This window comes from Lynx canadensis, chromosome B1, assembly GCF_007474595.2.
Source record: "Lynx canadensis isolate LIC74 chromosome B1, mLynCan4.pri.v2, whole genome shotgun sequence".
NCBI classification, from domain to species: domain Eukaryota; kingdom Metazoa; phylum Chordata; class Mammalia; order Carnivora; family Felidae; genus Lynx; species Lynx canadensis.
In genome coordinates this window covers 43,054,240-43,076,629 of record NC_044306.2, presented here as the reverse complement: position 1 = coordinate 43,076,629, position 22,390 = coordinate 43,054,240, and the positions used below count along the sequence as shown (strand labels likewise).

Below are 22,390 nucleotides of genomic sequence, written 5' to 3'. Positions count from 1 at the left end.
GCATCACTGTTGAAAAGATGATTATTCACCCATTTAAGTAACTTGACATCTTTGCTAAAAAATCACTTGATTGTAAAACAATTTATTTCTAGACTGTAAATTCCACTCCATTGATCTAATACATCTATATTCTTATGTCAGTAGCACACTGTCTTGATTACTGTAGCCTTGTAGTTTACAAATCAGGAAATGTGAGTAATCCAACTTTTTCTTTTTAAGATTATTTTGGATATCCTGGGACTCTTGCATTTCTTAAATTTCAGAATCAACTTGACAATTTCTGAAAAAAAGTCAGCTGGAATTTTGATAGTAATTGTGTTGAATTACACATCAATTTGAGGTGTAATGTTATATTAACTATGTTATAGCTTAGAATCCATGAACATGGGATGTCTTTCCAATTATTTTTATTGTATTCAGCTAATTTTAATTAAATGTTTTACAGTTTTGTAATTATCAGTATACAAGCTCTACACTTATTTTGTTAAACATATTTCTTAATATTTTATTCTTTTTGATGCTATTATGTATAGGGTTTTTAAAAAATTTCATTATTGGGGCGCCTGGGTGGCGCAGTCGGTTAAGCGTCCGACTTCAGCCAGGTCACCATCTCGCGGTCCGTGAGTTCGAGCCCCGCATCAGGCTCTGGGCTGATGGCTCAGAGCCTGGAGCCTGTTTCCGATTCTGTGTCTCCGTCTCTCTCTGCCCCTCCCCCGCTCATGCTCTGTCTCTCTCTGTCCCCAAAAAAATAAATAAACGTTCAAAAAAAAAAAGATATTAAAAATAAAAAAAAAATGTCATTATTCATTACTAGTGTGGATATATAAATTGACTTTGAATATTGAACCTTTATCCTGCAAAATTGCTAAAATTCTTTATTAGTTCCCATAATTATTTTTAATAGGTAGCTAGGATTTCTATATATCAGAAAATGTCTTAGGAAAATGGATATATTTTAATTTCTTAGTTTACAATCTATATGCCTTTTATTTTTTCTTCTTGGCTTTTTTTCCTGACTAGTATTTCCAATATAATATTGAGTAGAAGTACTCAGGGCATATATTATGATTTGTTCCTTATCTTAGGGGTTGAACTTTGAGTTTTTCATTAGTAAGGATGATATTTACCATGTTTTTTTCATAATCCTCTTTATTAGGTTAAGGAAGTTCCATTTCAGTTGCCCTGTTTGTTAAGGTTGCTGGTTTTTTTTTTTTTCCTTAAATCAAGAGTAAAATGCTAGGTTTTCCACTCCTTTTTCTGTGTCTATTAAGTGATTTTTTTTGTCTTTTAGTTTATTGATATGGTGCATTACACTAATGTCTAGCCTTGCATTTCTGGAAGAGATACCACTTGGTCAAGTTGTGTTATCATTTTTATATTGATAGTTATGGATTCTTGGTATATGCTTGAGATTTTTTTCTTATTTTTATTGTGAAAAAAATATACATGACATAAAACTTACCATTTTTACTGTTTTTACAAATCACTGTCATTTTACAATTAACACTACTTTGCAAATATCACCATCATCCATCCCCAGAACTTTTTTCACTTTTCCAAACTGAAACTCCATATCTATCAAAGTTGATTTCACTGTTGATTTTCATGTGCAACTGTTTTTAACATTTTTATCTATATTTTCTTTTGTCGCCAATGTTTTTGGCATTATATCCAAGAACTAATTGCTAAATCCAATGTCAAAAAACTTTTCCTCTCTATTTTCTTCTAAGAGTTTTATAGTTTTTCGCATAATGTGTAGAGAAGTTGAATCACTATGTTGTACACCTAAAAGCAATGTAACATTGTGTGTCAACTATACACAAAAAAATTAAAGTTTTTATTTAAGTTCCGGTTGTTAATATACAGTGTAATACTAGTTTCAGGTGTACAATTTAGTGATTCAACACACACATACAACACCCGGTACTCATCAAAACAAGTGCACTCCTTAATCCTCAGCATATCTAAGAAAAAGTTTTATGTTTATAGCTCTTACATTTATGTGTCTAATCCATTTCATGTTAATTTTAGAATATTCTGTAAGGTAAGGGTTCAAGTTCATTCTTTTGCATGTGTATACTCAGTTTTCTTAACACCAATTGTCGAAAAGACTGTCCTTTCCTATTGAATGGTTTTGGCACACATAAAAATCATTAGACATATATGGAAGGATTTGCTTCTGGGGTGGCTATTTTAGTCTGTTGGTGTATATATCCGTATGTTAGTATGCCAATGTACATGGTTTTGAATACTGTAGCTTTTGTGGTAAGTTTTGAAATCAGGAAGTATGAGATCTCCAAGTTTTTTCTCCATTTTTAAGATTATTTTGACAATTTCAGGACCTTGAAACTCCATACGAATTTTAAGATGGGTTTTTCTATTTCCGCAGATACATTGTTGGTGTTTTAATAGGTTTGCATTGAAGCTGTAGCTCACTTTGGATGATATTGCCGTCTTAATATTTTTCCTCCAAGTCATAAATATAGGATAGCTTTCCATTTTTGTGTTTTCTTTAATTTTCTTCAGCAGCACATTGTGGATTTCATTGTATAAGTTTTACTTCACTTTGGTTAATTTTACTTGTAAGTATTTTTTCTTTTTGATGCACTGATAAATAAAATTGTTTACTTAGGTTTCTTTTGGGAATTTTCATTGCTAATTATAGAAATGCAATTGATGCCTTAATTTTTGTATCCTTAAACTTTGCTGAATTTATTTATTAGTTGTGTGAATGTGTGTGTGTGTGTGTGTGTGTGTGTGTGTGTGTAATAGGACTTCTACTAAAATCTGGCATCCTTGTGTTGCTCCTTGTCATTAGAAGAAAAGCTTTCAATTTTTCACCACTGAGTATTATATTAACTGTGTTTTTTATAGGTGGCCTCTACTATATTGAAGAACTTTCCTTCTACTTCTAGTTAGTTAAGTGTTTTTATCATTAAAATGCATCAAGTTTTGCTTCTTGTGCATCAATTGACATGATCATGTGTTTTTTCCCCTTTATTCTGCTATTTTGGTATATAACATCATCCTTGTATTCCAGGAACAAATCTTACTTGGTAATAGAATATGCTAATGGTTTTGCTAATAATGCTTTAATATGCTCTAGATTTCAGTTTACTGGCATTTTATTATTCATCACTGTAGATTTTTTTAAAAGTTTGTGTTTAAATTCCAGTTAGTTAATATACAGTGTAATATTAGTTTCAGGTGTACAATATGGTGACTCAACACTTGCATACAACAATGAGTGCTCATCACAATTGCACTCCTTAATCCCCATCACCTATTTAAACCACCCCCCCCACCTACCTCCCCTCAGGTAACCATCAGTTTGTTCTTTACAGTTCAGTTTGTTCTTGGCTTTCCTCTCTCTTTTATTTCCCTCATGTTCATTTGTTTTGTTTCCTAATTCTGTAGATTTCTTGAAATTTTTATGTCTATATATGTGAGAGATATTGTTCTAACATTTTTTTCTTTTTGAACTGTCTTGTGTTGTTTTAATAATCAAGTCACATTGAATGACACAAAAAGCATTCCTTACTCATAGTTTTGGGAACAATCTGCAATGTATTATGTTGTCTGAAAATTTTGGAGAATTTACCAGTGAAGTCATCCACACTCAGCCTTTTCATTGTGGGAAGTTTCCTGATTAATAATTCAAATTTGCCAGCTTTGTTGATCTTGTCAAAGAACCAAATTTTGGTTTTGTTGATTTTCTCTGTCACTTGTGTCTTTTTTATTTTATCATTTTCTTCTCTAATTCCTATTAGTTCTTTCCTTCTGTTCCTTTTATGTTTAGAATACTTTTTTCAATATCTTAAGATAAAATTCTAGGTTATTAATTTGAAATATTTCTTTCCTATTTTAAGCATTTACAGATATCAATTTCCAAATAGTGATTTCAATGTTTTTCATAAATTTCTGTATGTCATGTTTTTATTCCTATTCATCTTAAGTATATTCTAATTTCCCATGAGATTTTTTTTTTCTTTGATGCTTTGGTTGTTTAGGAGTGTGGTTTTTAATTACCATGTTTGTACATTCCCTAATGTACTTTTATTATTGATTTTTAATTTAATTCCATTGTATTCAGAAAACATAATTGAGTATTCAGAGAACATAATTCATATGATTTAATTTCTTCTCAAATTATTTAGACTGTTTTGGCCTCACATATGACCATTTTGGAGAATTTCCAAATGGATGGAGAAGAATATGTATCCTGCTCTTGTTGGATAGAGTGTTCTATACATACGTTATGGCTAGTTCATTTGTAGTATTGTTCTAATTTTGTATTTCCTTCTTGATCTTCTATTTCTTCTGTCCATTATTGACAGTTGACAGAATGTCAGCTATTATTTTTACCTACTTCTTCCTTCAAGTCTGCCAGTTTTTATTTAATAGATTTTGGTGCTTTGTTCCTAGGGGATATGTTTGTAATATTTTCTGTAATATTTCTTCATGCGTTGACAATCTTATTGTAAAAATTCTTTGGTTGTCTTTAGTAACATTTTTTTTCTTATACTGTGTGTGTGTGTGTGTGTGTGTGTGTGTGTGTGTGTGTGTGTGTGATATTTCTATAGCCACTCCAACTCTCAGTGTTATTGTTCTGGGTTTTGTATTCCTTCATGATTGTGGATTGCCATGTCTGGTGTGATGTCTCTCTCTGCCTCTCCTACTGGATTCTATGAGAGTTTTCTCCTTTGTCCAATGTGTAAGAGTTGCTTAGTTAGTTTTTAGTTTTTTGAGATGAAATTTTTCCATATCTAGCTGCAGATTTGGTATGTCTATGGGAGGAAGTGACTTCAGAATCTTTTTGTGTTGCCATCCTGAAATGGAAACTCTATCTCTATTAGCATTTTAAAGATGTTACTTTATTGTCATATTGTTTCCATATTTTCTAAAGAAAATCTGTCAAATTGTGTCTCTTTTCTCTTTAAGCCATCAAGATTTTCTTTGTTTTTTAGCAGTCTTCATGTCATATGTTTGGGTGTATTTGTGTATGTGTGTGTTTAATTCTTCTTAGTGTTCTGTGAGTTTCTAGGAACACTGGTGTAAATACTGTATTATCATATGGATTTTCTTAAAATTTCAAATTATATTCAATAACCTCTCCATAATTATTTCAGTTTATTTTTGATATTTTTCTTCTTGCATGCTTATATCTTTGTAATTTATACAATGTATCATGTTCTCTTAACTATTTTCCTATAGGTAGATATCTTTTTTTTTTTTTTTAATTTTTTTTCAACGTTTTTATTTATTTTTGGGACAGAGAGAGACAGAGCATGAACGGGGGAGGGGCAGAGAGAGACGGAGACACAGAATCGGAAACAGGCTCCAGGCGCTGAGCCATCAGCCCAGAGCCTGATGCGGGGCTCGAACTCACGGACCGCGAGATGGTGACCTGGCTGAAGTCGGACGCTTAACCGACTGCGCCACCCAGGCGCCCCATATATCTTTATATTTTTTCTCGAATGAAAAGACACATTTCTAGTTAAATTTTTTCATTGTCTTTAATTTTTGCCTTTTGAAGCCCTGCTTTCAGTCTAAAATGCTTATTTTTTACACAGATACTACTATTATCCATCTTTTTCTTCTGTTAAGTGTATGAAATGAGGAACTAATCACTTTAATTAAATCAGAAAGTGATATGTATTAAGTTTTGGTTAGAGATTAAATAACGTTCACTCTATCTAGTTTACTGTTGTTTTTATGGCCATAACTCTTTAGGGTTTTCAACTGAGAATTGGTATATTTACTGAGACTCCTTCCCTTGGCAACTATGTAACCACAACACAGAAACTGCAGAAAAATCCACACTGCTTTATGGAAGTCTTCTTATATTTTAATCTCCTGCTCTTCACACATTTAGAAGCAGGAACGATTCTTGAGGCAGGGAATAAAGTATATGTTGAGACCTCTTGAGTCTCTAATTTTGTCACTATAACTATGAAGATCCTCCAACCTTGGCCTATTTTTATGTCCACCAAATGGCCTGCTTCCCTAGCTAAGCAATAATTTTGACTTCTCACCCATAATCAGGTTTAAAATGACCTCTAGGATAAAATAAACTGCTTATTTCCAGTTTACTAGAGCCTGTGGGAGTTTCAGCTGAGATCCAGATTTGTACCTGTGGATCCTCTTTTGGTGTGCCATTTTTCTTTAGCACCATAATGCAGTGGTTAAATCTTCCTATTAAAGATTTTTGATTTCATCCTTCAACTACAATAGAACTAATGGACGCTATAATAAATAAGATCCATTGGTTGGATTTTATGAGAATTGAACACATTATGTGCATGGATTGGATAGTAAATGTAAAAACTGAGACTCTACGATTTCTTTCTAAGAAAAATATGAAAATATTTTTCTAAGAAAAATATGAAAAAATAAGATATTTGTTAGTGGTTTGCCTTGAAATGATATTTATATAAGTTAGGTTATTGACCAATAAGTCAACTTTTAAAGTTTCTTATACATTTATAGATATCTAGACTTATTAAAAATTAGAAGATAAACTGCACACCATGGTTAATTTTAAGATATCTTTTTGGCAAGAGTGCTTTCAATTTTTAAATATTTCATTGAAATTATTTTGTGTGATCTTAAATCTAGTTTTTTTCAATATGTGTTATGAGTGTATTTTGTATATTTTAAACCATATCAGAATTTTAAATATACTCATAAATTATTTTAAATTAACATAAGCTCTATATGACTAAACACATATTTTTTTCCAGGTGCAGATTTTGGTCCTGAAGAGTGTTATGCTCACCTTAATTCTAAGACTGATCAATCTGGGAACTGTGGTTCAGGTCCTTCAGGATACATACAGTGTAAAACTAAGTATGCTTTAAGAAATCTGTCTGAGAAACTCTATTGCCTTAAATTAGAAAATTCAACCAGATAAGTAAGCTTATGAGTCATCAAAATATTACCTGCCCATGAAGTTAGACTATATTCAGTCAGTCATAAATGTCTTTAATACAGAATATCTGCACTACTTTTTCTCATACATCCCATTATTCCTTTTATTGTCCCACAGAGTGTTTACTTTACATATATAGATACATTGATAACATTAGTTAGAAGGACTGGTCATTTCTATTTTGCACGTTGTCATTTTAACTTTACAAAGTATGAGCATTCTTACAGTGATGAAAAGAAAATGTGTGAATTTTTACTATCCGGTAAGTAAAGGACTGTGTTTAAGACCATGTGCTCTACAGCTATGTACCTTGGTGTCAATTCCTAATACCACTGGCTTACCTTCTTGTGTGAACTTGGATATGTGCTTCATTTTTCTGATATGCCAAATATGAATAGTAATTCCACCAACACCATTGGGTTACCGTTACTATATATATTAGAACCAGAATGTTACTGCTCTTATAATATTTTATTTTGATATGATTTCAAATTTGGTTTGATAGTAAAAGTAAAAATTCTGTAAAACACTTCTAGTTTGCATGAATCATACAAAGCCTCCCCATATACCTTCACCCAGGTTTACCAATTATTTACTTTTGCCCATTTGCTTTCTCCTTCTATTTTTTCAACTCTCTTCTCTCCTCTCTTCAAAATGATTTTCCTAAACCATTTGAAAGAATATTGAAAACTATGCTTCTTTACCCATAAAAAAAGCATGTGTGTTTCCTAGGAATAAAGATATTTTCTTACATAGCTATAGTGTAGCTATAAAGCCATGTTTCATATTAGAACTTCTGGGGCCCTTAGGTGGCTCAGCCAGTTAAACGTCTGACTCTTGATTTTGCCTCAGGTCATGAACTCACAGTTTGTGAGTTCGAGCCCCAGCCGGCATCAGGCTCTGTGCTGACAGTGCAGAGTCCGTTTAGGATTATCTCTCTTTCCCTCTCCCCCTCCCCCACCCACTCTGTCTCTGTCTCTCTCAAAATAACTAAATAAACTTTAAAAAAAAACCTTCTTTAATTGTCTTAGGGAAGTATTTATATCTATTTTGTCTTTTTCAGGAACAAATCCAGAGTCATATATTTGTTTGTATTTAGTCATAATGTATTTTTCATCTTTAATCTAGATATTTTCTTTGTTTTAATTTTTTTCTTTTCTGTAGTTTTTTTTTTTTTTAATGCTACAGAGTAATTGTTTTAAAGATGTCCTTCAATTTGGCTTTGGTGGATATTTTTCATAGATTCATGCTATATGTTTTGCCATGCTTACTACTGAAGTGATATGTATGCCCTAGTATAATTTTTAAAAAGTACATGGAATTTTTTCTTAGTCTTGTCTATTTTAGGTTAAACTATATTGAGAACATGGACATATTCTGTTCCTCTTCAAACTTTACTTCACTAGGCTTAAAATTCATTGATGATTTCTAATTCCATTATTTACTCTGCCTGTAAGCTAGAAATGTACAGTAGAGAGAAGTATTCCCTTCTCTATATTTATATATTTGTTTATCTATGTGTTTATTTATATTGGTTCAGACTCAGCAATTGTTATTTTATTCAATAGTATAGAATACTTTACTGTTATTATTTATTGTGGTTCTTTTTCAAATTGTCTCAGCTTTGGCCACTGAGAGTCTCTTTTAATTGGCCACAGTGTTTGATAGGACTCCAAGAACTTCCAGATTTTGGGGGTGCAGCTCAGTTGGTTAAGCGTCTGACTCTTGGTTTCAGTACAGGTCATGATCTTATGATTTCCTGAGTTCGAGCCCCACATCGGCTCTGTGCTGATAATGTTGAGCCTGCTAGGGATTCTCTGTCTCCCTCTCTCTGCCCCTCCTCCACTCATGCTGTTTCTGTCTCTCTCAAAGTCAATAATAAATAAACTCAAAAAAAAAAAAGAACTTTCACATTTTTCTAGCACAAAATATTCTAGGCTCCTGTTATGCTTTTCCTGCCCCTAATCTGGATTCAGCTATTTATCCAAGTAGCCTATATTCCTTTTAGTAGAGAATAATATTAAAAAAATAAATATCTGGGCAACAGATGTGCTTATTTCCACTATTTTTTATTACCTCTGCACCTTCTCAGTCAACAGACCTAGAACATACATTTAATATATGCACATACATGTATCATACGATTATTTATTTGCTTCTTTATATCTCTGCATTTAAAACATGAACTTACAGTGATTATTTCTGATTATACACCATAAAGTACATTTTAGTACATTTCTCATATGTTCAAACTCAAATATGCAGAAGTTATTTGTTAAAAATCATGTATAAAAATTGCATTTACTGACTAAAGAAAACCTTCTAGTGATTATGATTGTATTTTCCTTTAATCATTGATCATTTTTATATTAGCTGCTATACAGTGCTTCTCTGTTAATTGATATTTGAATCATATTGATATTGGTATCTAGGGATTTATTTGCTCCTTGGCTATGTCTCATTTCTTTTGGCATGTATACATTTTTTTTTACTTTGTATTGGATACTATGAGTAATACATAATGGAAACTTTTCATTCATTTATGCTTCCTGAAAGCAATAGAATTTTGTTGTGGAAGGGATTTAACATAGCTGAACTCACACTATAAACAATACCCTTCTGTGAGTTGTATTTGAAATACTCTTTATTTCTTTATGCCTCTTAAGATGCTTTTATGAACTCCCTGGAGTCTTCACTGTACATGCTGAGTTCAGTGGTCAGACAAATTTTATGGTGAAGTTTATGCACACTTCAGTGCTGAGCTCCTTTTAATTTCTGGGCACCTAATTGACACGAGCCCCATTTTTTAGTTCTGCCATCTGATTATTTAAGCTAAGAGATGTTGGATGTATCCCAATTCACAATATCTCTTGATATAGTTCCCATTGTTAAAGCTCAATTATCATACAATTGTTCCCTTTTGGGTAACATTCCAGGGCCTTTCTCTCTCTCTCTCTCTCTCTCTCTTTCTCCCTTTCTCTCTCTCTCTCCCTCTCTCCGTGTGTGTGTGTGTGTGTGTGTGTGTGTGTGTGTTTCAATTAGAATTCTACCCTTACTGGAATCCTTAGTTTATTACATGCAGTAATCAGTGAAACTATCCACTACGAGAAACGGTGGGACATCTTGGTTCCAGAGTTTGAGAGAGTTTTTATAGAATTTGGGTTTGTTTTAAGTGATTTTCAATTGGGTTTGAGGAAGTGGATCTTTCTTCTGAATTTGATGCTTTCAGAAAGTAAAGGTATGATTGAGTATCTCAATAAATCTTACATATGAAGAAGAAAGATTGGAGAGAAGTTAAGCTGTAACTGATAATGAAGCAACAGCCACTCATATTAGCTGGATGAGACGGATGTTTGATAATTTTGTTGTTTGGAAAATGTTTATGTTTTGTCTCTCTATGTTCATTCATAATGTATGGAGCAGGTCTGTCTTTTCTTGATGCATCATGACCACAGAGTGACTTGGCTTAAAGTTGATATTCCTAAAATTGCTTATATTCAACAGTCAAGCAGAAGATCTAGCTGTAAGTGCAAATCAGTTTGCATTAACTCTAATACTTTTCTGTTAATATCTTCACCTGAATGTCAGAGGATGCTTTTCGCTTTTTCATTTCCCTTTTTTGCCCAAAGGCAGACAAAGTCAGGCCATAGAAAATTGCTCCAAGTTACCTATATTTTTGTCATTGCTAAGATTTTACTGATTAGGAAGTTATTTAGAGAATGTGGTATATAGTTGGGCTCATGTTAGTCTCCCCTGCCACTTTTGCTGCAAGATAATTTGTTGAATTCTCTGATGTATCAGTGGCTGTGTGGTAGCATTTAGACCCCCAAAAAGACTCATAAGCCAGATAAAAATTTTATGGCATAATATTTGCTATAAATATATGCTCACATTGATACAGCAGACATAATTTTCAGGATATCCGTTTTGTTAAAATACTGCATATACCTTAAATAACATACATAGTGATAACTCTATGGTATATAATTCATTTACTTTTGTTATTTTTAAAAAATGTTTACCTATTTTTGAGAGAGAGAGAGAAACAGAGAGAGAGCATGCATGCAAGTGGGGGAGGGGCAGAGACGAGGACAGAGGGTCCCAGGTGGGCTCTGTACTGACAGCAGAGAGCCTGATGTGTGGCTTGAACTCAAGATGACCTGGGAGATCACCTCTTGAGTTGAAGTCTGACGCTCACCTGACTGAGCCACCCAGGCGCCCTACTTTTGTTAATTAATCTAACTTTAGCTTTTGAATTCTTGAGTTTTAAAATGTTTTCATTTAAATTCAAGTTAGTTAACATACATTATAATATTAGTTTCAGGTGATTCAGTACTTACATACAACACTTGGTGCTCAACACAAGTGTATTCCAAAATCCCCATCACCTATTTAACCCATCCCCCATCCCCCTCCATTCTGGTAACCATCAGCTTGTTCTCTATAGTTAAGAGTCTGTTTCTTGGTTTTCCTCTCTCTTTTTTTGCCCTATATATTTTTTTTTGTTTCCTAATTTGCACATACGAGTGAAATCATGTGGTATTTGCCTTTCTCTGACTAACTGATTTCACTTAGCATAATAATCTCTAGCTCCATCCATGTCATTAAAAATGGCAAGATTTCATTCTTTTTATGGCTGAGTAATATTCCATTGTGTATTGATGTCCACATATTCCTTATCCATTCATCAATCGATGGACACGGGCTGTTTCCATAATTTGGCTACTGTGGATAATGCTGCTGTCAACATTGAGGTGTATGTATCCCTTTGAATCAGTATTTCTGTATTCTTTGGGTAAATACGTAGTAGTGTGATTGTTATATCATAGGGTAGTTCTATTTTTAACTTTTTGAGGAACTTCCATACTGTTCTCCAGAGTGGCTGCACCAGTTTGCATTCCAACCAGCAGTGCAAATGGATCCCCTTTTTTCCACATCCTTGCCAACACCTGTTGTTTCTTGTGTTGTTGATCTGAGCCATTCTGACAGATGTGAGGTGATATCCATTGTAGTTTTGATGTCCTTGATGATGACTGATGTTGAGCATTTTTTCATGTGTCTATTGGCCATCTGTATGTCTTCCTTGGAAAAATGTTTATTCATGTCTTCTGCCATTTTTTTAACTGCACTGACAGCACAGAGCCTGACATGGGGCTCAATCTCACAAACCATGAGAACATGACCTGAGCCAAAATCAAGAATCAGATGTTCAAATGACTAAGCTATGCAGGTGCCCCTCTGTTCAGTTCTCTTGATCTGTGTGTGTGTGTGTGTGTGTGTGTGTGTGTTTTGTGTGTGTGTGCCGGTACCATGCTGTCTTGATCACTACAGCTTTGTAATGTAACTGGAAGTCTGGAATTGTGATGCTCCCAGATTTTCTTCTCTTTTTCAAGATTGCTCTGGCTACTCAGGGTCTTTTGTGGTTCCCTACAAACTTTAGGATTGTTTTTTCTAGGTCTGTGAAAAATGATGTTGACACTTTGCTAGGGATTGCATTAAATATGTAGATTACTTTAGATAGTATAGACATTTTAACAATATTTATTCTTCTAATCCCAGGAGCATGGAATGTTTTCCATTTCTTTGTATCATGTTCAATTTATTTCATAAGTATTCAATAGTTTTCAGAGGACAGATCTTTTACCTCTTTGGTTAGGTTTATTACTAGGGATCTTATGGTTTTTGTGCAATTGTAAATTGGATTGATTCCTTGATTTCTCTTTCTGCTGTATAGGAATGCAACCAATTTCTGTACGTTGATTTTCCTGTAATTTTTTGGTGGAGTCTTTTGGGTTTTCTGAGTATCATGTCATCTGCAAACAGTGGAAGTTTGACTTCTTCCTTGTTGACTTGGATGTCTTTTATATCTTTTTGTTGTCTGATTGCTGAGGCTAGGTGTCTTGACACTATGTTAAATAACAATGGTGAAAGCTGGCATCTCTGTCTTGTCCCTGACCATAGAGGAAAAGCTCTCAGGTTTTCCCCATTGAAGATGTATATGGTTTTGATTATGTTGAGGTATACTCCCTCTAAAGCTACTTTACTGAGAGATTTTATCATGAATGGATGTTGTACTTTGTCAAATCCTTTTTCTGCACGATTGAAAAGGCCATATGGCTCTTTGAAATCTTTTTTTAAAGTTTATTTATTTTGAGAAAGAGAGAGAGAAGGGGAAAGGTAGAGAGAGCACGTGAGAGAAAATCCCAACTAAGCTCTGCACTGCTACCATGGAGCCGATCCTGGGGCTCGAATTCACGAACCATGAGATATGACCTGAGTCAAAATCAAGAGTAAGACACTTTACTACAGCCACCCAGAGACCCCAAATCTTAGTTTTAAAATAACTCAAAGGTAAATAGGCATTGTATTCATGCTTAGTAAATTTTTGGGGGTGTAGATAAACTGATACATGTGTTTAAAAACAGTTTTTTGTTCTCATTTTTTAGTTTCATATCTAAAAGTATGTAGTTCTAGGCTCTTTGCTACAATGCATTATCCATGTGCAAAACTACCCTTTTAAACAGTAGTTACATGTATGTGAAATGAGATTAATAATACTTTCCCTTTCTACCTCATGTGACTTTTTATAGAATTTAAATGTCATGTTAAACACTTGAAAACATTACTGTTTTACCCTTATAAAGTTAAACACTTGAAATACTACGGTTTTACCTTTGTAAAATTTTGCCTGAAGTCCATGTGTAAATATAGCATACTAAAGATAGAGTATATATAAATTCCTTTTGATTTTTTTTTAATCTTCACTTTGCTTGGTTTTGATTTTTAAATGTATTTGGATTATAATAATTGAATGTACTTTAAATGCAAAATTTCATTAATATTTCCATCATGCAAAAATGTTTTCTTTAATCTATACCCCATACAACCTCATCTCAATGATGATAGATAAATGTAGTCTATTAAAAAATTTCATATAAATGGAATGCTACAGTATGCATTTTTTGTGTTATACTTAATATTCTGACACAGTTTTCAGATTCAAATAGATCAATCTTCTATTAGATTTTATTTTTATTGCTAAGTAATTTTGATTTTCACTGAAAATTACTGTATATATGTTAATTAATAGGATTAGTTTATTCATTCCTTATTGATGGTCAGTTATATGGTATATATTTTAGCTATTATGAACAAAACTGCTATAAACATTTAAGGTCAGGTCTTTATAGTGTAATATTTTTTCATTTATGTTTGGTAGATACATACATAGTATCATTACTGAGTCCTATAATAAGTTCACATTAACCTTTTTAAGAAATTGCTGATTGTTTTCTAAAGTGGCTGTGTAAATGTACATCTACATTAACAGAATTCAAGAGTTCTAGTTTCTCCACAATGTGTTACTACTTGGTATTACCATTCTTTTTTATTTTAGCCACTCTAGTTGTAACATGTTTTAATTTACATTTATTTACATTTACACTTATCTAACTTTTGAACATTTTCCCAAGTCCTCTTGTCAATGTGTATCTCTTCCTGTGTGGCGAATTTATTAATTTTTTTCCATTGTATTTGGAATAGGTTAGTCTTCCTACTATTGAGTTTTATCTTTATATCTTTTTATTCTGAACTAATTGTGGATTCACAAGAAGTAGCAAAAATATATATAGAGAAAACAAAGGTCCCATGTGCCCTTTAGTCAGTTTCCCCAAGAGGTAACATTTTATATGATTTATATCAAATGTATTTTATCTGTAGTACAATATCAAAACCAGGAAATTGACACTCGTAAATAGACCTTACCCCCCAGATTTCCATCAGTTTTACATGAATGTGTGTGGGGTTTGTGTGTATGTGTGTGTGTGTGTGTGTGTGTGTGTGTGTGTGGTGAATTGCCATCTTAACAATATTGAGTTTTCAATTGATAAATAAATAGGATTTCTGAATTTATTTGTTTTCTTTCATTTTTCTCAACCAGATTTATTAGTTTTTTGTGTTCATGTTGCATTTATTTTGTTAAATATATTCTAAAACATTCTACTTTTGAAACTTGTGACTAGAATAGTTTTCTTCATTTCATGTTCACATTGTTCATTGCTGATATATAATAATATTGAAAATGCAAACAAAATTTTTATATTGATCTTTTATATTGTGTGACCTTCCTAAATTCATTTTTTTGTATCTGAGTTTCTTAGCATTTCCATGTCCAGGATCATTTTATTTTGAATTGTTTATTCTTTTTTAATTAGGATGCTTTTTAATTTGTTTCTTTTGCTTGAAAATGTTGCAGTATAAGTGGAGAAAGAAGAGACTTTTGCTTATTCCCAAATTTATTAGAAAAATTAAGCATTAAGTTTATTATTAACTGTACGGGTTTTTTTTTGGGGGGATGCCTTTTTTTTTTTTTTTTTTCAACGTTTATTTTATTTTTGGGACAGAGAGAGACAGAGCATGAACGGGCGAGGGGCAGAGAGAGAGGGGGACACAGAATCGGAAACAGGCTCCAGGCTCTGAGCCATCAGCCCAGAGCCCGACGCGGGGCTCGAACTCACGGACCGCGAGATCGTGACCTGGCTGAAGTCGGACGCTTAACCGACTGCGCCACCCAGGCGCCCCGGGGGGATGCCTTTTACCAAACTAGGAAAGTTCTCCTGTATTCTTACTTTCTAGAGAGTTTTAAATCTTGAATGGTGGATTAGCACCTGGGTTGCTTAGTTGGTTGAGCATCTGACTCTTGATTTCAACTCAGGTCATGATCTCAGGGTTGTGGGGTCGAGCCCTGCATCAGTTCCATGCTCAACATGGAGACTGCTTAAGATTTTCTCTCTTTCCCCTCTGCCCTTCTCCCCCATTCATCCTCTCTCTCTCTCTGAAAAACAAACACCCTCTCTTCCCACCGCCCCCTGCCCCCGGCACTACCTGCCTGCAAAATCCAGAAAATCTTGGGTGGTGGCTGTACTTTTTTCAAATGCTTCTCATCCATCTATTGATATGATTCTGTGTTTTCTGTCCATTATTCTATTGATATTGTATATTACATCAATCGACTTTCAGATGTTAAACCAACTTCGGGTAATGTTTTTGTTATTTACTCTGACAATGTCTGGATTTTAAAATATGCTTTTTTAATTTATTTATTTTCTGATGCTCTTCTTTTCTTTAGGTAGATTCAATTTTCTGACCCATATCATTTTCCTTATGCCTGAAGAATTTTTTTTTAAACATTTCTTGCAAAACAGGTCTGGGGGCAAAAAACACTATCACTTTTTGTTTGTCTCAGAAAGTCTTTATTTCTCCTTACTTTTGAAGAATAATTCACTGGACACAGAATTCCAAGTTAGATTTTTTTTTCTTTCAACCCTTAAAACTTCCCTCCACTCTCTTCTTTCATTGTTTTTATGGTAAAGGGATGTTGTATTTCTTATCTTTGTTCTTCTGTAAGTAAGGTATGTGCCCAACCTAGTTGCCTGCAAGATTTTCTCATTGACTTTGGTTTCTTTAGGTGCATGCAACATATTTGTGTGTGTTCTCTGAGTTTCTTGCATTTGTGATTTAATGTCAGTAGTTTTGGAAAGATCTTGACTATTATTTTCGTAAAATTTTTTCCTCCATTTTCCTTCTCCTTCTGCAATTTTATTATGAATACGTTACAGTTTTTGATATTGTTCCATAGTTCTTGGATTTTTTTCTGTTATTTTTTATCATTGAATTTTCATTTAGGAAGTTTCTATTGACCTATCATTGAGTTCACTGACTATTTTGCTGTTTTGACTGAGTTTTGTTGATGAGCCCTTGGGAGCCATTCTTAATTTCTGTTACTTTTTTTTTTTTATTTTGCGATTATCTTTTCATTCTTATAGCTTATTCTGACAATTTCCGTATCTCTGCTGACATTTTCTCTCTGGTAAAACATAATGAACTACTGATGTATGATACAAAATGGATGAACCTTACAAAATTATAATAATTAAAATACACCAGACAAAAATCCTTATGATTTCCCCTATATAAATTTTCCAGAAAAGGTAAATCCATGGAGACAAAAATCAGGTCACTGGTTACTTGGGGATGGACTCATCAGTAAAAATTGATTCTGAATGCCCACAAAGGAAAATGGACTCCACAGGATTTTGGTGATATTTGCACATAAATATATCCTTAAAATGATTTGATTCATTTTAATCTAAGTAACTTTTTTATCTTAATGAAACGGTGGGAAATTTTGCATGGGAATTCCTACTCCATGCCTCACTTCCATCCTGAAGCCATACCAACAGGAATGCTTTAGGCAACAAGCTTCAAGCCTTGTGGGCCCTCAGGTCCCCACCACCGAGCTGGGCAGGGCCAGCAGGGAGAACTCTGAGGGGTCTGGGAGGGGCACTTAGGAGACTGCCTGATGCTGCCCTCACCCCCACCCCTGCGTTCCCCTCCCAGAAGAAGCTAGAAGACAACATGAAGGCCCAGGCACACTTGGGGGCTGCCCCGTCTCTGTTCTGAGTCAGGGAAATGCTGACCAAGTGGAGTTTTCTAATGAAAACAGATGCCCCCCAAAAAAAGAAAAAAAAAGAGTTTGGAAGTCATTTCTCTTGTCGTAACAACAACAAACTAAACAACTAAACAAACTGAAATCCATGACTTTTCTTTGACCCATCAGAGAACTGAGGTTGCAGAAAAAAACACCTACATGAATCCCAATAGTTTATTTTTGCTTTTGTTTCCCTTGGCTCAGGAGACATATCTAGTAAGAAGTCTTCATGGGCAATGTCAAAGAGGTTACTTCCTGTGTTCTCCTCTAGCATTTTGATGTTTCTTGTCTCACATTTAGGTCTTTCATCCATTTTGAATTTATTTTTATGTATGGTGTAGAATGTGGTCCAGTTTCATTCTTTTGCATATTGTTGTTCAGTTTACCCAACACCATTTGTTGAAGTGAAGAGACTGTCTTTTTTCCCATGGGATATTCTTTCCTGCTTCTGTGTGCGTGTGCGTGCGTGTGTGTGTGTGTGTGTGTGTGTGTGAGTGTGTGTTCTATTTAGCTGTATTGATCTAAGTGATCTATGTGTGTATTTTTGTGCCAGTACCATACTGTCTTGATCACTACAGCTTTGTAATATAACTTGAAGTCTGGAATTGGATGCCTCCAGCTTTTCTTTTCTTTTTTGAGGTTTCTCTGGCTATTTGGCATCTTTTGTGGTCCATACAAATTTTAGGATTGTTTGTTCTAGCTCTGTGAAAAATGCTGTTGATACTTTGCTAGGGATTGTATTAAATATGTTGATTGCTTTGGGTAGTATAGACATTTTAATAATATTTGTTCTTCTAACAAATATTATTTTTTTCCATTTCTTTGTGTCCTTTTCAATTTCTTTCATAAGTATTCTATAGATTATTTCCCTCTTTGGTTAGGTTTATTACTAGGTATCTTATGGTTTTTGGTGCAATTGTAAATAGTATTGATTCCTTAATTTCCTTTCTGCTGCTTTATTATTGGTGTGTGGAGATGCAACAGATTTCTGTACATTGGTTTTGTATCCTGCTACTTTACTGAATTTGTGTATCAGTTCTAGCAGAGTTTTGATGGATGGAGTCTTTCGGGTTTTTCATGTAGAGTATCGTGTCATCTGCAAATAGTGAAAGTTTGGCTCCTTCCTTTTCAGTTTGGATGCCTTTTATTTCTTTTTGTTGTCTGATTGCTGTGGCTAAGACTTCCAGTACTATGTTAAATAACAATGGTGTGAGTGGACACCCCTGTGTTGTTCCATAGAGGAAAAAAAGCTCTCAGGTTTTCCCCATTGGGAAGATATTAACTGGGTTTTTCACAAATGGCCTGGATTATGTTGAGGTATTTTCCCTCTAACCTTATTTTGTTGAGGGTTTTTATCATGAATGGATGTTGTACAGATCCTTTTTCTGCATATATTGAAATGATCAGATGCTTCTTATCCTTTCTTTTATTAATGTGGTGTTTCATTTTGGTCAATTTGCAAATATTGAGCCACCTTTGCAACACAGGAATAAATCCCACTTGTTAATGTTGATTTTTAAAAAATGTATTGTTGGATTCAGTTTGTTTGTATTTTATTGAGAATTTTGCATCAATTTTGACCAAGGATATTGGCCTATGATTTTCTGTTTAGTGGTGTCTTTTTCTGGTTTTGATATCAGGGTAATCCTGACCTCATAGAATGAATTTGGAAGTTTTCCTTCCTTTTCTATTTTCTGGAATAGTTTGAGAAGAGTAGACATTAAGTCTTCTTTAAATGCTTTTTTTAGAATTTGCTTATGAAACCATTTGGCCTTGAACTTTTGTTTTTTTGGGAGGGTTTTGATTACTGATTCCATTTCTCTGCAGGTTATAAGTCTATTCAAGTTTACTATTCCTCCATATATGTTTAATATCGTAAGAAGGTTTCCAAGTATTTTGTGGAGTGAGTGTATCATTTTACATTTCCATCAACAGTGTAAAACCTCACCAACATTTGGTATTGTAATAACTTTTTCTATGCTTATAGGGTTTTGTTTGTTTGTTTGTCTATTTTCTTTTGGTCATTCTAAAAAGGTAAAACCATTCTGGTTTCACTTTGAATTTATGTACTAATTAATGAAATGATCAGTCTTTCATGTGATTATTAGCCTTTTTCATACCTTCTTTGGTAAATTGTCTTGGCAAATCTGTAGCCTATTTTCAAATTGTGGTTTGTTATTATTAAATTGAAAAAATAGTTTACATATTCAGAATATAATCTTTATCAGATGTATGAAATGTAAATATTTTCTCTAAATCTATCCCTTTTCTTTCCTTAATGGCATCTTTCAAAGAGCAGAAGACTTTAATTTCGATGAAGCCCAATTTATTCATTTATTTTTTTACAGATTATGGTTTTGGTATAGTATCTGAGAAATCTGTGCTCCATTGCCATAATAGTGGTGAAAGCAGAAGTGTTTGTTTTGTTCCTGATTAAAGAGTGGTAGCATTCAATCTTTGGACTTTAACCATGATGTTACTAGTTGGTTATTCATACAGCTGTTATCTGTTTGAGGAAGTTCCTTTCTATTCCCACTTTGACTAGATATGTTTATCATGGATCAGTGCTGGATTTTATTAAATGCTATTTCTGTGCCTTTTGAAATAATTATGTGTTCCCTTCCCCTTTATTCTGTGACTTGGCTCTTAGGTATTAACCCAATGATACATTCCTGGGTAAATCCCACTTAGTCATGGTGTATAATCATTTTATGTAATTCTAGATTTGGTTTGCTAATATTCTGTTAAGAATTTTTGTGTCCATATTTATCGTATTGTGGTGTCTTTGCTTTGATGTCAGAATACTACTTGCCCATAAAATAAGTTAGAAAATGTTTTATTTTTCTCACTTTCTGTAAATGTTTGTGTAGAATTAGTAATATTTTTCATGTATTTTATAGAATTTATCACTAGAGTCATGTGGCCTTAGGCTTTTCTTTGTAATTAGGGAGCACATTTAGATTCAAGGTAAATTTAGTTTCCACTGCTGTTACTTCTTATCAATCATTCTCAGATCTCCCTAGCACATGCATGTAGCCTCTCTGTCAGCTAGGGATGTGATATAAATATAGTTTATCACTACCCTTAATGGAGCTATTACTTCCAGGATTGTGCCTTTGATTTTTATCTTATCTGTCACTAACCCCAACTGGGATTTCAATCTCAGACTCATAGTGCTGCTGTTTTTACATTCTTTCCCTACCAAATTTGCTACTTTATTCAAAGTGTTAATGGGTGAAGTTTTTTGTCCTCTTCACCATATCTAGAACCATGTTGCTGACATTTAATTTAATAGTTTTCATGGCCAGTTCTGACTCTGGTAAAATAACAGCATCAACTGATCTGAGAGGGCATAGGAGCAGATTCAGTAAAGAAGACCACAGTTCCCACTACTCTTGATTTTATGGCAGTTTTCATAAATACTTCTCACTTTTTTGTTTGTTTTGATAAGTTTTATAGCCCTGAAATGGTGGTTTTGACAAATTTGCCCAGTTTTATGCTTGTTTGGGGAATAGATGATTTAACTATATCTTCTCTTTCTCATAGCCCCCTCATGTACATTTATCTGTACAATTTTCTTTATCCTGTGTCTAACTTATCACAAAATCTAGCACTGATCCATGATAAATACTCTCACATAACTAGTAATAAAAAGAGACTTCCTCATCTGATAAAGCTATCTGCATTTTGTAGTTTTGCAAGCTTCCATCTAAGATCAATTCCCTTTAGTGTGAAGAACTTGGTGTACATTTTCTTTAGTCCAAGACTGCTGATGATAAATGTTCTCAATTAGTGTCTGAAAATACCATATTTCATTTTGAAAGGTATTTTCTCTGCACATAAAATAGGAAGACAGTAGATAGTTTGTTTCTTTTTTGGAATTTGTCATTCAATAATCTTCTGGTTTCCATTGTTTCTGTTGGAAAGTCAGTCTTAAATTGTATTATTACACTTTTGCTTTTCATGCTTTTTAATATTCTGATTACCTTTATCACTTTTTTTGTGGTTTACAGCACTATCTTTATGATGTATCTTAGTAGTTTTATTTTAATATTTATTGTATATAACGCTTCTTGGATGTGGGATTCAATGTTTTGTCAGTTGGGACCCATCATCCTGAGAGTAGGAATTATGTTTGAAAAATTAAAAAGAAAATCCAAAGAGACTGGTATTTAGATGAACTTTACCAATTTTTAAAAATGGAATAAGCTTGGAATTGCTTATCTTTAAGAATCAAAAAAGAGTGAAAGAATTACTTTTAAAAAAGTGATCAGGCTAACTTGGAAATGGTTCAAAATTATTAAAATGTTCAGTTATTATTTACAATGCAGGTAAGGCTTTTATATTTTCTTGTTGTTTTACAATTAATTGCATGAATCTTTTTGCAAGACTTCAATGCTTTACCTAAATCTTTTTGATTTATAAATGATATTCTAATATTTCTTTTTATTGAAGGCTAATGATTTCATTTATGGGTAAATTATAGGGATCTGCAGTGTGGAAAATTAATATGTGAATATAAAAAAGAAGAAATAATTAATATTCCAAATGCCACTGCTATTTATGCCAACATAAATGGACACATCTGCGTTGCATTGGATTTTCCACATGATTTTATAATTAGCAAAAAGATGTGGGTAAAAGAAGGAACTGTTTGTGGTAATAATAAGGTATGTAGTCCTTTTCCCCAAATAAATTCTTAATATTTTATACTCTATTTTCAAATGCATATTTAATATTTTTCTCATAATTGAAGTGTGCATTTGATTTCAAAAATAAAAACTTTAAAAATAAGAAAAAACATTTTAAATCTACATTCATGCAGATTATTTTTCTATAAACATTTTATTGGCTATTTAGTACTTTTTTCATTGATATTAACGTATCTTCACTGAACGGAGAATCGTACTATTCTTTCACTAGATTTTTAAAAAAAATTTTTTTTAACGTTTATTTATTTTTGAGACAGA

General features: G+C 33.3%; 1 protein-coding gene across 1 annotated transcript in view; it reads left to right on the top strand.

Annotated features, from left to right (window-relative positions):
• The window catches only part of ADAM2 (ADAM metallopeptidase domain 2), a 146,518-nt gene that overhangs the window by 104,613 nt on the left and 19,515 nt on the right, over window positions 1-22,390 (top strand). Inside the window, exons 15-16 of the mRNA XM_030311871.1 lie at window positions 6,744-6,849; window positions 21,907-22,090. Of these exons, the coding sequence (XP_030167731.1) occupies window positions 6,744-6,849; window positions 21,907-22,090 (290 nt within the window). The remainder of the gene's footprint in view (window positions 1-6,743; window positions 6,850-21,906; window positions 22,091-22,390) is intronic.